The 12,453-nt window shown below is 44.0% G+C and overlaps 1 protein-coding gene across 3 annotated transcripts in view; it reads left to right on the top strand.

The window, feature by feature from the left end:
* Positions 1-10,913, top strand: part of CFAP74 (cilia and flagella associated protein 74) — a 79,121-nt gene extending 68,208 nt beyond the window's left edge. For 2 of the 3 annotated variants that reach the window (XM_081870717.1, XM_081870716.1), the window contains exons 31-39: positions 660-715; positions 1,930-2,049; positions 3,429-3,584; positions 4,518-4,644; positions 5,759-5,913; positions 6,788-6,923; positions 7,328-7,455; positions 8,220-8,354; positions 9,942-10,913. In XM_081870717.1, the coding sequence (XP_081726843.1) occupies positions 660-715; positions 1,930-2,049; positions 3,429-3,584; positions 4,518-4,644; positions 5,759-5,913; positions 6,788-6,923; positions 7,328-7,455; positions 8,220-8,354; positions 9,942-10,040 (1,112 nt within the window). In that variant the 3' untranslated portion in view covers positions 10,041-10,913. Of the gene's footprint in view, positions 1-659; positions 716-1,929; positions 2,050-3,428; positions 3,585-4,517; positions 4,648-5,758; positions 5,914-6,787; positions 6,924-7,327; positions 7,456-8,219; positions 8,355-9,941 lie in introns of those variants that run through there. The other variant, XM_081870718.1, reaches the window with a different exon arrangement.
* Positions 10,914-12,453: the final 1,540 nt, after the last annotated feature.

Raw genomic sequence — 12,453 nt, 5'->3', positions numbered from 1 at the left:
GTTGGGGTTGTTATGGGGATGTAGCAGGGGGAAACTGCAACTGATTGTATGTTTGTTCTTGTATTCAAAATTAATAAACTTTTTTTTAGGTGCCAATAAAATCATATGTTAAAAAACTCAATTGACATAAACATTTATCAAAATAAAAATAAAAGCAGTTTTGCAACAAATGCATGTCATGAACATTACATGCTAAAAATTGCATGTGTTGGTAGGCTTGCCTAAACAAAAAAAGTTTTAGCAGGTGCTGAAAACTAAACAGTCAAGGCCCTTGACAAACATCAATGGACAGGGAGTTCCAAAGAGTAGGTGCTGCCACACTAAAGGATCAGTTCCTTCAAGTACCAAATAAACATTGTGTGGCACTTGTAAAAAGTGTCCCAGTTCTACACATGGAACAGCTGGACCTCTGTCTTCCCTACTGAAACATCTGAAAGCATCTTAAGAATTCTTCTTTGATTTTTAAATTTTATTTGGGGGGGTTTGTTTTGTTTTCTGGAATAATACGAGAATGGCTTCCGGGTGGATTTTTAAAATAGACTTCTGCTGGCTGGATTTCCTGGTTTGTTTGTTTGTTTGTTTATTGTTTTTATTTGTATGGCCGTCCATACTTTCTAGGTGGCTCACCTTTGTAAATGTGAGGTTCTCTTGTTTACTAGGGCACACAGTTAAGAAAGAAGTGAAGCTACATAACATCTCTCAAGAACAGCTGGTTGTATCCTTTGCTTTGAATCATCCCCTCTCTGTTCCCCCAAATCTGTGGCTGCTCAGTAGAAGACATCATTATTTTATTATTTTATTATTTAGTTTAGTTTGGTTTAGTTTATTATTTTTAATGTATACATCATTTACATGCCAAAATGGCTTCTAAGTAGTTTACATATGTAAAATCAATTATAAAATCTATACGTAATTAAAATACACAGTGAAACAATTTCATGAAAACGTACATCCATAGCTAATATCTGCAATGAAACAAGCCAGTACAAAAGCATAATAATTAAAAAAACAGTTAAAACTATTAGATCATGAAGTTAAAGTTCAGGAAAACGCTGGAACCCTAAACAGGTATGCATGTATTCAAGAGCCAGCAGAATGCCAATATTGATGGGGCCTCTCTTATTTCCTCAAGGAAGGCATTACATACCACTGGTGCCATCGGTGAAAAAACCCACCATGTTACCACAAGCTGATAATAATTAGGCCTCTTCCTTTGGTTACAAGGTTTTTCAACATACTGCAAAGCAGAGTCCTGGTGAAACACCGATTCACCCCTCCATCTTAAGTTGCTCAGAAACCAGTGTTTCAATCTGCAGATCTAGATTAGCAGCTGCAGATTTTATGCAAGTGTACAACATAAGCCTGTGCCCAGAGTCTTTTATGTAGCTGGAAGTGCCCCTGTATGTAGTTAGGCAACACATGGCAGCCCAACCAGGCTAGGTAGATCAATTCAGTCCTCCGGCACATACTAATTACCGTATTTTTTGCTCTATAAGACGCGCCCGGCCATAAGACGCACTTAGTTTTAGAAAGGGAGAACAAGAAAAAAAATTCTCTCCCTCTCTGTGCAGCGCCCCTTCAGTGAAGCAGCAGGAGAAATGGAGCCCCTTCCATTTCTCCTCCCGCTTTGCTGAAGGGGCGCTGCGCAGCTGGAGGCTTTGCGTTGCTTTGCATTGCTTTCGCTGAAGCCATGGAGCCTGCACTCCATAAGATGCACACACATTTTCCCTTAATTTGGGGGGGGGGGAGTGCGTCTTATAGAGTGAAAAATACGGTAATATCTGAAGGGAAGTCCCCATGCTTGCTAATTCTTGTAATAGTCCCTAGGTAACAGATTGCCATGGCTGTCTCCATTTCTTTTCTTTTTGGGGGGTGGAGTGGTTGCTTTGGTTACCACTAAACTTGTGTTTCCTGAGCTGTCATTTTCAGCTGGGATATTCCTTCTTGAATCCCTTTGGATCCTTCACGGTGCTAAATCCTTTCTGGACACTGGAGGAAGGCGAATCCCGCAATCTTCTCATCTCATTCTGCCCAGAGGAGAACACACCGGTGAGTCTCTAAACAAGGAATTGGTTTAGTTTATTTCATTGGTGTCCCACCTTTCCTCCAAGGGGATCATACTGCAAGGGTGGAGAACCTCAAGCCCAGGAATCAACTGCGGTCCTCCAGGCCTCATTATTTGACCCTCAGCACTCTCCACAGTCCACAACCCCTTTCACACCATTCCCTGGGCCTGCTGAAATTCTTTGAGGATGTGTCCTTGAACTAAGATAGCTTGGATAAATGTGTGGGTTTTGAGCTATGCTAATGCTTCTTCCTTACCTGGATGAAAGAAAGATGGAGGTGTGTGTGTGTGTGTGTGTGTGTGTGTAGAACATCTGACTTTTCAGTGGCTGAAATGTTGCCTATGTACAAAGGTAAGAGGCACATCCATTTTTACCTCCGGCTTTGCCCACCACTGGAATGTGGCCCCTGGAAAGTTCTCCACAAGGAAATGAGGCCCTCTGGCTGAAAAAGGCTCTGCAGCCTTGGCATACTCTCCTCCGTACCCATTTTATCTTAAGGCCCAGTTTATATGTGATGCAGACTTCATGACAGGTGGTTAATCGTTCATGAGTTCTGCCTGCCCCCACCATGCTTAAATATACCTGTCACATGCGCTGTCCCACAATACATTCTGTGTTAGCATGCCAGCAGAGTCTGCGCTCAGATCATGTATGCCTGGCTTGTTAACGCTGGACAGACATGTTAAGTGCACAGGGAAGGGCCAAAACATTTTGCCACCTGAAGCAGTGCAGCCGGCAGACACGGTTCCCCTCAAAGTCAGGCTACAAGGCCAGCTAGGTTATTTTGGCACCTGAGGGATGAAATCTCACAGGCACATCTTCCACCTCTCTGATGACAGTAATACAAAAAAATAATTCAGTTCAATTAACTATAAGTACAAACAGACAGGCATATTAAAACAAAGAATGAATATGCATATATAAATAGAAATGTGTATGTACATTTAAGTATACCACTTTCAAATGAAAGCCAGGTGGAGCCAGAGCCAATAACATCCTGACTGGTTGTAAGAAGGCAGGCAAGTGGTGGCTAGCTGAGAGGAGACTGAGGTTGGTGGGTCAGTGTCCTCATTTGCTCATTAGTCCAAGTGTTCAGGAAAGAAACATGGCTGCCCCTAGTGGTTTTCTTCTGTACAATTTGCCCCGAGAATGATGGAATGTTATCAAGTGCCAATTCTCCCAGTGGGACTTAGTCCCTTCCCCTTTGAGACAAATGGGTCTAGCCATCCCTAATGGACACTTTACTATCAGTAGCCCCTAAATATCAGGAAGGTGACACTCAGCTTTTATTGAGCCCCTTAGGTGGCTCATGCCACCTGAAATAATGCTATCCTTACTGACCAATAATGTTTTATCCCACAGTACTTTGAAATGCTGGAGATCCGTAGTGGGAAATTCACTCTAACCCTTACCCTGACAGGCCAGGGTGTCATCCCTTCAATTTCTTGCTCAGTGGAAGGAGACGTATTCAACATGGGATATGTTCTTGCTAAAGAAACAGCCACTGCCACTTTCAAGGTAAATCACAACTGCACTGTGAATAGGGATGTTCCATCAAAAATGGAAAGAGATGGTCCATCTGAGGTCAGGAACAGAAATTACGCACATGAATAAAAGCAGTACAGTTGTACCTTGGATCCCAAACACCGCAAACCCAGAAGTGAGTGTTCTGGTTTACAAACATTCTTTGGAACCCGAACATCTGACTACAATTCCCATCATCCCTGACCACTGGTCCTGCTAGCTAGGGATCATGGGAGTTGTAGGCCAAAAACATCAGGAGGGACGAGGTTGAGGAAGCCTGGAATTAAACAGCTGCCTTTTCAATACTGTAAAAAGCCAGGAGAAAGTATGCTCCAAATCCCAAGTGATGACCAGAAAGAGTGTATTTATATGATCATTTTTTACAGGGACAAAACAAACAATGCCTTGAGTTAGTGGCTAAGACACTGGGCTATGAATCAAGAAACCCCCAGTTTGAATCCCACCTCTGCTTCACAACTCACTAGCTGGCCTTAGGCAAACCAGAGCCTCTGTCCCCTCATCTACAGCATATGGGATAATAATACTTACTTACCTCACAGGAAGGGTGGGGAACTAGTGAACCTCCAGCTGTTGCTGGACTGCAGCTCCCATCATCCTTGGCCCAAGCTGCCTGGGGCTGATGGGAGCTGGAGTCTAGCAACACTCAAAGTCACAGATTCTCCATCACTTCTGTACAGAGTAAGGATTACAACTAGATCACACGTGCAAAGCATTTAGAATACTTGAAGGTGGTATACAAACATTAAGGCAGCTGCAGCTGATTGCTATTATTATTAATCAAGATTCCTTGTTAATATAAATGTGCCCATGCATGGATATAGCAGAAAGACAACCACAGAAAAAGGTTGAAGTCAGTTTGTAGGAACACAGCTTTTGATTCTGCCGTTATTGATTGGTCTCTTGCAGATAGAGAACACTTCGAATCTGACCCTGAAATACAATATTCTTCTTGACTCGCTCTCACCAAGCAGAGAGAGAGAACAGCCAAAGATTCCCCCTTTCCTCGCATCTCCAGGGAAAGCAGACGTAGTTGGTAAATAATTGCTCATAATGCTTTTGAATATTCATTAATGGAAGTGATGGATATAATTGTGGACTTACTCAAAGCAATCCTGTGTTGATCAGGATCTGTATATATTCTATGAAAGTAATTCTAAGAGTAGGCACAGTTGCTGTTTATAATTCCAGCCACACGGTGTAAGTAGGGATGTTGGAGAATTCTTTTGGAACCAGGAGTGGAAATTGCCGCAATCCGCACATTCGTCCGAGGTCAGGAACAGAAATCACACAATCACCCGCCATCCTTTTTTTAGTCCATGAACATAACATAAATAATTACATTATTTTCTGCATCATTTTTGACATTCCTTTTCCACTGAAATTAATTTAAGAAATAACTGTTTTCATTTTGGTCAGAGCAGATAGTGAGATGTATAGCATACGTTTTAGCAAAAGCCAAACTGTAGCAGTTTGCAGCAGTTCCTGCCCTCAAATTTACAATCTGGAAGGTGCAGCGTGAAAGGGAAAAGGGCTGGCCTGCTTCTCTTCTCTGCAGCAGACGAATGGGATAGCTGCTGCTGGATGGCAGATGAAGGAGAGGGAAAAGCCTATGGAGTTGGAGTTAACAAAATGTAGGCGATGGTGTTTAAATGGCCCTGATCAACTAAGCAGCAGATTTTTAGATGGTTACTTTTAATACAACTATTTGCAAGCACCATCTTCAGAGGTATTCCTACCTGAATAGGAAAGAATGAGGATCTCTCCTGTAACTGCTGTGACTGCTGAAATCTTAAGTAATCTTTTCTCACATGCATAGTTATGCAGCTTTACTTAATAAACTAAAAACAGATAGGGCTTCCTTGGCCAGGTGACAAGCCTTGTGTTCAATATTTGCTTTGAATTGTTCTAATCTGTGGTACTTTAGTTCCCTAAGCCGTGTGTATGTGTGTTGTGTGTTTCTCTCTTATACCTTTTTACAAGCTTGACAGCAGGCTCCAGCTTAATACTTTTAATCATCCAGATTTTTCCAGCTTTGCTGCTGGGTTTTTTACCTCTCCTGTAGAACAGAGTGCTGAAAATATTGGCCAAGGAGATGAGGCTCTCCAGCTGCTTTTCTCCTACCGGTTTGTGTTTCCATCCTTTCCCAGGTACACAAAATTACAATGGCTTGAGTGTGTTCAGCGTCTCTCCCGTGGAAGGCACCATCACTTTCAAGAAGTGTCAAGAGTTCACCATCACCTTCAGCCCTGATCATGAGAGCCTGTATTATTCCGATTGCATCCACATTTTAATCTTTGGCAAGGTGAGATTGGCTCAGGTAGGGCTCTGAACATCAGTTGCTGGAAACTGCAGGAGGGAAGAGTTCTGTTCTGCTCAGGTCCTGCTAGTGCCCTGGAATCCCCAGCATCTCCATGTAGGGCTAGGAGTGTCTGCAGTCTGAAACCCTGGAGAGCTGCTAGCCAGTATCAGCATCACTGAGCTAGATGAACCCAATATGGTCTAGTTGTATAAGGCAGCTTCCTTTGTTCCTGCATCTTAAAGAAAGGGCTGAGTGGTGTGGCATTTGTTTTGCATGTAGAGGATTCCAGGTTCAACCCCCAGCATTTCCAGGTAGCAAGTGCCAGGGAAGACTCCTTCTTGAAAGCCTGGAGACTCACCTCCAATTGGTGTTGAGAGTCTGATGCAGTGTAAAACAGCTTCCTATGTTCCTAAGGCTCTTGTAAATTTGGTTCTTGGTACACTATGTGTGGCACAATCCAAACAGAAGTGACTGGCCTCAAGGACTGAGTTGTGAAAGTGTCTTCCCTACTTTAAGATGAACCAGTGAATGAAGAAACATTGGCGATGAATGAGGAGTGCCATCTAGTGTTAACTAGGCCAAAGGGCAAAGCACTCTCAAATACCCTGGAAAAGCAACAAGAACAACTCTTCCCTTTGCAAAGCCACTAAAAAACCCCAGCAAAGCCAAAACTTCATTTGGATTTCTACAAAGTTTCTGAACTTTGGTGGAGAGCTTTGAATAGTTGTCCAAAAGCAACCACTTAATTTCCAGACCACTTAATTGTTTAAAGAAAAAAACCCTCAAAGCTGTTTCCAAAGACAGTTCCTGCCAAAACTCCTGAGGGCTGTTGCAGTAAAGTGGAATAAACATTAGGCTGCAATGATCTTCTTTTTAGGAAACCATCCGTGTGATCCAGCTGAAAGGGGCAGCACGGAACCACATAATGTTTGTGGAAGGAGGTGACCCGCTGGATGTGCCCATTGAGTCACTGGCCGTAACTACGTCTATGGCTGAAGAAGCAACCAAAGCAGGTAGCCCACCTTAAACCCATCCATATTGATGGATGAATCTCTGTTTCATTTTTAGAAGCATGTTTAGAATAACTTGCCGCACCATGTAGAATGCTGGTGTATGTTTTAATCTGTTTTTGTTTATTGCTGATTTTTATGTTTTTAATTTGTTGTTTTTACTGATAATTTCATTGTCTTTTTTGGTAAACCGCTTTGAGAATTTTTTTATTAAACCAAGCAGTGTATAATTTTTATGAAACAAACAAACAAACTGAAATTGGCAAATTTGTCTATCCCTACCAGTGACAGTAGTTATGGTCCCTGTACAATCCCAATTAATACTGTTTAGGAGTGTATGTGTATGTGTTTTTACCAACTTCTTATTGCCCCACCAACAATTACAACTGGATTTGTTTCTCCTGCAGAGAGCGGCAAGTCTACAAACTCCATTCTTCTGAACCTGGAATGTGTACAGTCAGAGACTTTTGTTATCCCAGCCACTCGGGAGCTGAGAGTTGGCGCGATACGAAGCACTCAGTTTGCATCAAAGAAGGTGCAGGAGCCGTAGGGACCAGGCATATGTCAGTGGCTCCCAACACCCTCACCCTTAGAGGACCCAGCACAGTGGTTTTCTGGGAAGCATGGGCCATATTCCAAGGAGTGTGTTTGGAAGGGACGGGACTCAAGTTGTAGGAAAAAGCCACTCATCTCCCTCAGTCATTTTCTACCCTTGCAAGTCTCTCTGCAATTTTTGGCCTTCCTTCTCATGAACCATTTTGCTAGCATAGGTGAAAGAGGCACATTGAGAAAGGGAGCGACAATACCCTGGGATGTGTCACCTGGGGAAAACTCCCACCACAGTTTCCCTGCAGGAGAATTGCGAAGAAGAAAAAGGGAAATAGAGGTATAGGTCAGGTTTGATGTCAGATGCAGTGGCAGAGACCCCATTGTTCTCTTACAGACCCTGGCAAACTAGCATGTAGAGTCCAGCTCTGCACATCTTTGTGTTTAGGGATGTTCAGAGAATTCATGCACAAACAGAAATAGGAGCAGAAATTGCTGGTGTTTGGGGTTTTTTTTAAACCAGCACAAATCAGTGCTATAGATTCAACTTATTATGGGATACTCGGAAAAAATGAGATGGTCTCTTGCCTTCCTTTAAAAAAAAAAAAAAAAAGAATCCCAGTTTGAATCAGTTCTACAAATGGGGAGCAGATCTTAGGGCATGTTCGCTTATTCACCCAGGCATGTTTTGTGCCATGAGGTTTCATCAGCCATAGTGTCTGACAGCATGTTGTGAACCTTTCGTTTCTGCAGAATGTAGAATTCAACTGGGAAAACATGCAACTTCTTCAGCTAAAAGGATTCACTGTCGATCCTGTGAAAGGAAGCGTTGAGCGTGGACAAACCAAACCCATCAATGTTTCCTGGGTGCCCCCTGCTGGATCAAATGTATGTTGCAAGTTTTAAAATGTGCCATTTATTGCTATTGTATTATACTTTCCCAAGCAGTAGGATAGGAGAAGGGAAGTTTTTTATAAGGTCAGTTTCCCTGTTAAGCAAAGGAGGCTTAGGTAAAACACCAGCATAGCTGACAGAATATTCCACGTTCAATATCTGGCATCTGCAGTTAAAAGGATCTTGCATAGCCAGGCTTGAAACACCTCTGCCTGACATCCTTCATAGTCACTGCCAGTTAGATGTCTGGCCTAGATGGGCCAATGGTCAGACTCTGTAAAATGCATCTAGCCACTGTGATTCATGCGACGGTCACCTCCAGACTGGATTATTGTAACTCGCTCTACGTGGGGCTGCCCTTAAGACTGACCCAGAAACTCCAGCGGGTGCAGAATGCCGCGGCGAGACTCCTTATGGGGTCTTCGCTGCGAGATCACATTCAACCGGTACTACACCAGCTGCACTGGCTCCCGGTGGAGTACAGGATCAGGTTTAAGGTGCTGGTTTTAACCTTTAAAGCCCTATACGGCCTAGGACCCTCGTACCTACGGGACCGCCTCTCCTGGTATGCCCCACAGAGAAACCTACGGTCTGCAAATACTAACATCCTCAAGGTCCCAGGCCTCAGAGAGGTTAGGCTGGCCTCAACTAGAGCCAGGGCCTTCTCGGCTGCGGCTCCAATCTGGTGGAACGCTCTGTCACAAGAGACTAGGGCCCTGCGGGACCTGACATCCTTCCGCAGGGCCTGCAAGACAGAGTTGTTCCACCAGGCCTTTGGTCAGGGCGCAGTCTGACTCCCTCCTCTGGCAACCTGCTTAGAATCTTGCTTAATTAGTTGCCATTAATTTGATTTTAATTGATTTTTATAATGTAATATTTTTAGAATGTGTGAATATCTGATTGTTTGATTGTTGATTGTTGTTAGCCGCCCTGAGCCCGGCTTCGGCTGGGGAGGGCGGGATATAAATAAAATTTATTATTATTATTATTATTATTATCTTCATATGTCCATGTGAAGCATGAGAGTCATTTTATAGTAGACACTCAGGGCCAAACTGAACACGACAAGCAGCTTTGTATATAACATGCAATTTTTATTTTTAATGCAAGTAGCATCTGATGTGGGGGCTGATAATTCTCCAGACTGCAGCAGGTGATATGGGGAGAATTTAACTCTTTCCTTCCCTCCTGATCCTATTGGTGGCAATGGGGAATTCCCCTACCCCTTGCCAAAAAAGAAGCAAAGGAGGAATCTTCCTCAAGACCAGTGCTGATGGATGGTTGAAGTTGTATTTCAGCAACATCTGGAGGGTCACAAGTCATCCATTCCTGCTTTAGATGAATCTATTTGGTTGTGGGGAGGGGGTGAGTGACATTTATGCACCCTTTATAACAGTACTGGAGCACCTGTGGCCCTCCAGGCAGTCTGTCAGCCCCAGCCAGCATGGCCAGTGGTCAGGGGAGACGGGAGCTGTAGTTCAGAAAACATAAAGATGTCATTGGGGAGGCAGGGCTAGCATTTCTGTCCGCTGGGCTGCCTGCAATTTCTGCCTAGCACTTCCCTCCATCTTGTCTCTGCAGCCCAACCAGCCTGTGACTGGATCAGCCATATTGAATGTGAAGGGAGACATCAAGGAGGTGTACAGTGTCTACTTCATGGGCAGGATCGTGACCAAGTGAACTGCCACTGAGCTGAGGCTCCAAACTGCCCTTTCTGAAGAAAGATGGAGAAACATCCCTGGGGGTGTTGGGTCATCCTCATGAATCTCCCAGAGCATCCAGAACTGAAGCAAAAGATAACAGATCAAAAAAAAAGATGAGGAAAAGTCTGCAATCTGAAATGCCGCAATCCAGTTCCCTTAAAGTTGCTTAAATTGGGGGTCCTTTGTATCCTTTCATAACCAGCTCTACTGAAACTAGGAAGATTCCTTCAGAATATATGGGCCAAGGTGGGAGCCTTATGGCAGTCTCAGCTTTCAGTGATGGAAGGCACATGAAAGTAAGCTCCACCCTTAGGCCCCTTAGGTGGGGCAGCTGTGATTGTATCACCTGATTTCTTCCTTTTTCTGTTTTCTTTTTACTTTAAAGTTGCATCCAATTTTTATGGGATTTTATGAGCTGTGACACTTCCTCCCCCCCCCCCCCGCCTTTTGGATCTAAATCCTTCCCCTTTTGAAGCTGTAAATTGCTCTTAACAATCAGAATAATACAGGTAACCAAACACCAGCAAGGCTAATTGCAGTTTCAGAGCTATATAGATCTGGAAAACAGGATGGGGAAGGGGGTCAAACTCCTCCTTCCACAGAACCACTGCTCTGATTTTTCTTTTACATGACCCCTTATGGTTTTCTAGTAATGGTGATCCCAACTTATCTTCTGAAACTAGAAGGAGGGATGTAGGTGGGGCGTCGAATTTGGCAAATAAGGTGGAGAATGAGACTCCACGGATAGATGGTTAGCAGCAAAACCTGTCATATTTCAAAGAACCCACTGATGACTTTAATTTGAGTCAATGCTGCACTGTTGTTTGAAATAAAGTCCTCTGAATACAAATATGTTTTTAAGTTGCTTACATTGTGTATTCAGCTGATTCAAACTTTTTAAAAAAAGAAGAAAGGAGGTCTGGTATACTTTCTGGTATACATTGGCAGGGGGCAAAGCGGCAAAAACTTATTATTTCCCCGTGCCAGGACTGTCTCAGTTTTGAATTCACACAGCCTCCAGTTGTTCAAGAAGCAATGTTGTAGCCTGAAATGATGGAAGTTTGTGGGGGTTTTGAGCCCGAGATCCACACCCATCCACCAACCATCTTCATAATCACACTGTGTGTTTCTTCCTTAGAAGTTCACTTCACTGAAGTTTTTCCAGGCCTTTTGCAAACATATGTCAATCACTGTGAAGGGCAGCTAATAGCTGTTTATCCTCACAGTCTGATCAGCTGGCAGAACATTCCATCCTGGCCTCTGAGCCAATGAGGTCTGTTCCAGGGTGATAATTGCACACCGCGGGTGGTGCTATAAATGACAATAATTATACTGTAGGAGCTTGCACTGCCCAGTATGTGGCCTCTGCATGCAAATGCTTGTTCCACAACCAGTTATTACAATAAATGTGTGCTACGTGGAATATTTGGTAATGTAAAGACTTGCAGACATCGCATGCTGTTGCATCAGTGTCAAGGCCTACCCAATCATACAAATCTCTTTGATTGGTTGGTTGTGTGCCTGTGAAGATAGATGCAGCTTTACATAACTTTTCAGAGTCAGGGGTTGTGAAACCTGTGGCCTTCCAAATGCCATTGGACTCCAACTCCCATCAGCCTCAGCACTGTCAGGGATGATGGGAGTTGTAGTACAGCAATATCTGGAGGGCTGTAGGTTCCCCATCCCTGTTTTAGATCGCCCTGGTTGTTGTCAGAAACTGAAATCCAATAAAGGTTTAGAGCGCAGAGATTTTTGAAGAAATCATGCTTTTGGATAAACACCCACCCACAGAGCCTCAGGCAGTGGTGACTGATGCCCATTGGGACTGGTGGAGCAGAAGGCAGCAAGACCAATAGTAGCAGGCACCAGAGTCAACGAAAGGCAGAGCCAACCCCATGAGTGGTTGCAAGTAAGGGCACAGATAGGTGAGGCTGAGTGCCAGGAGGCTGAGGGTTGGTGGGGCTTTGCCCCCCTGGACTGCACTTTTTAATGCATCTCTAGCCCCACCTTGAGTTGATTGAAATGAGTCCCCTCTCAATCACTGGCTGAGTTACAGATTTGTTCATGATACATGTTTTGAAACCCTCAGCTGTTCAGGTTACAGCCTTCCTATCCTGGTGCCCTCTAGATATTTTGGATTGCAAACTCCCACCAGCCCTGCGCATTGGCCATGCTGGTTGGGGCTGATAGGAGACAATCTCTTGGAGGGCACCAGGTTGGGGAACTTGGATTCAGAAGGTGAAACAAACTGCCTCAACGCAAGAGCTGGATGTGGAGAACAGGGGCTCTGTGGTGAAGGTGGGAAGGGTTCCTTTGGAGAAGGGGGTAGATAGCATTATCAAAGTGTTGCTCAACTGCCTGGTGGGGTAAGAGTAATATTTGAAAAGCAT

The sequence above is a fragment of the Podarcis erhardii genome, assembly GCF_964252035.2.
Source record: "Podarcis erhardii genome assembly, chromosome: 7".
Classification (NCBI taxonomy): domain Eukaryota; kingdom Metazoa; phylum Chordata; class Lepidosauria; order Squamata; family Lacertidae; genus Podarcis; species Podarcis erhardii.
Note: the sequence above shows the minus strand (reverse complement) of the source record. Positions and strands in the feature narration are given on the sequence as shown.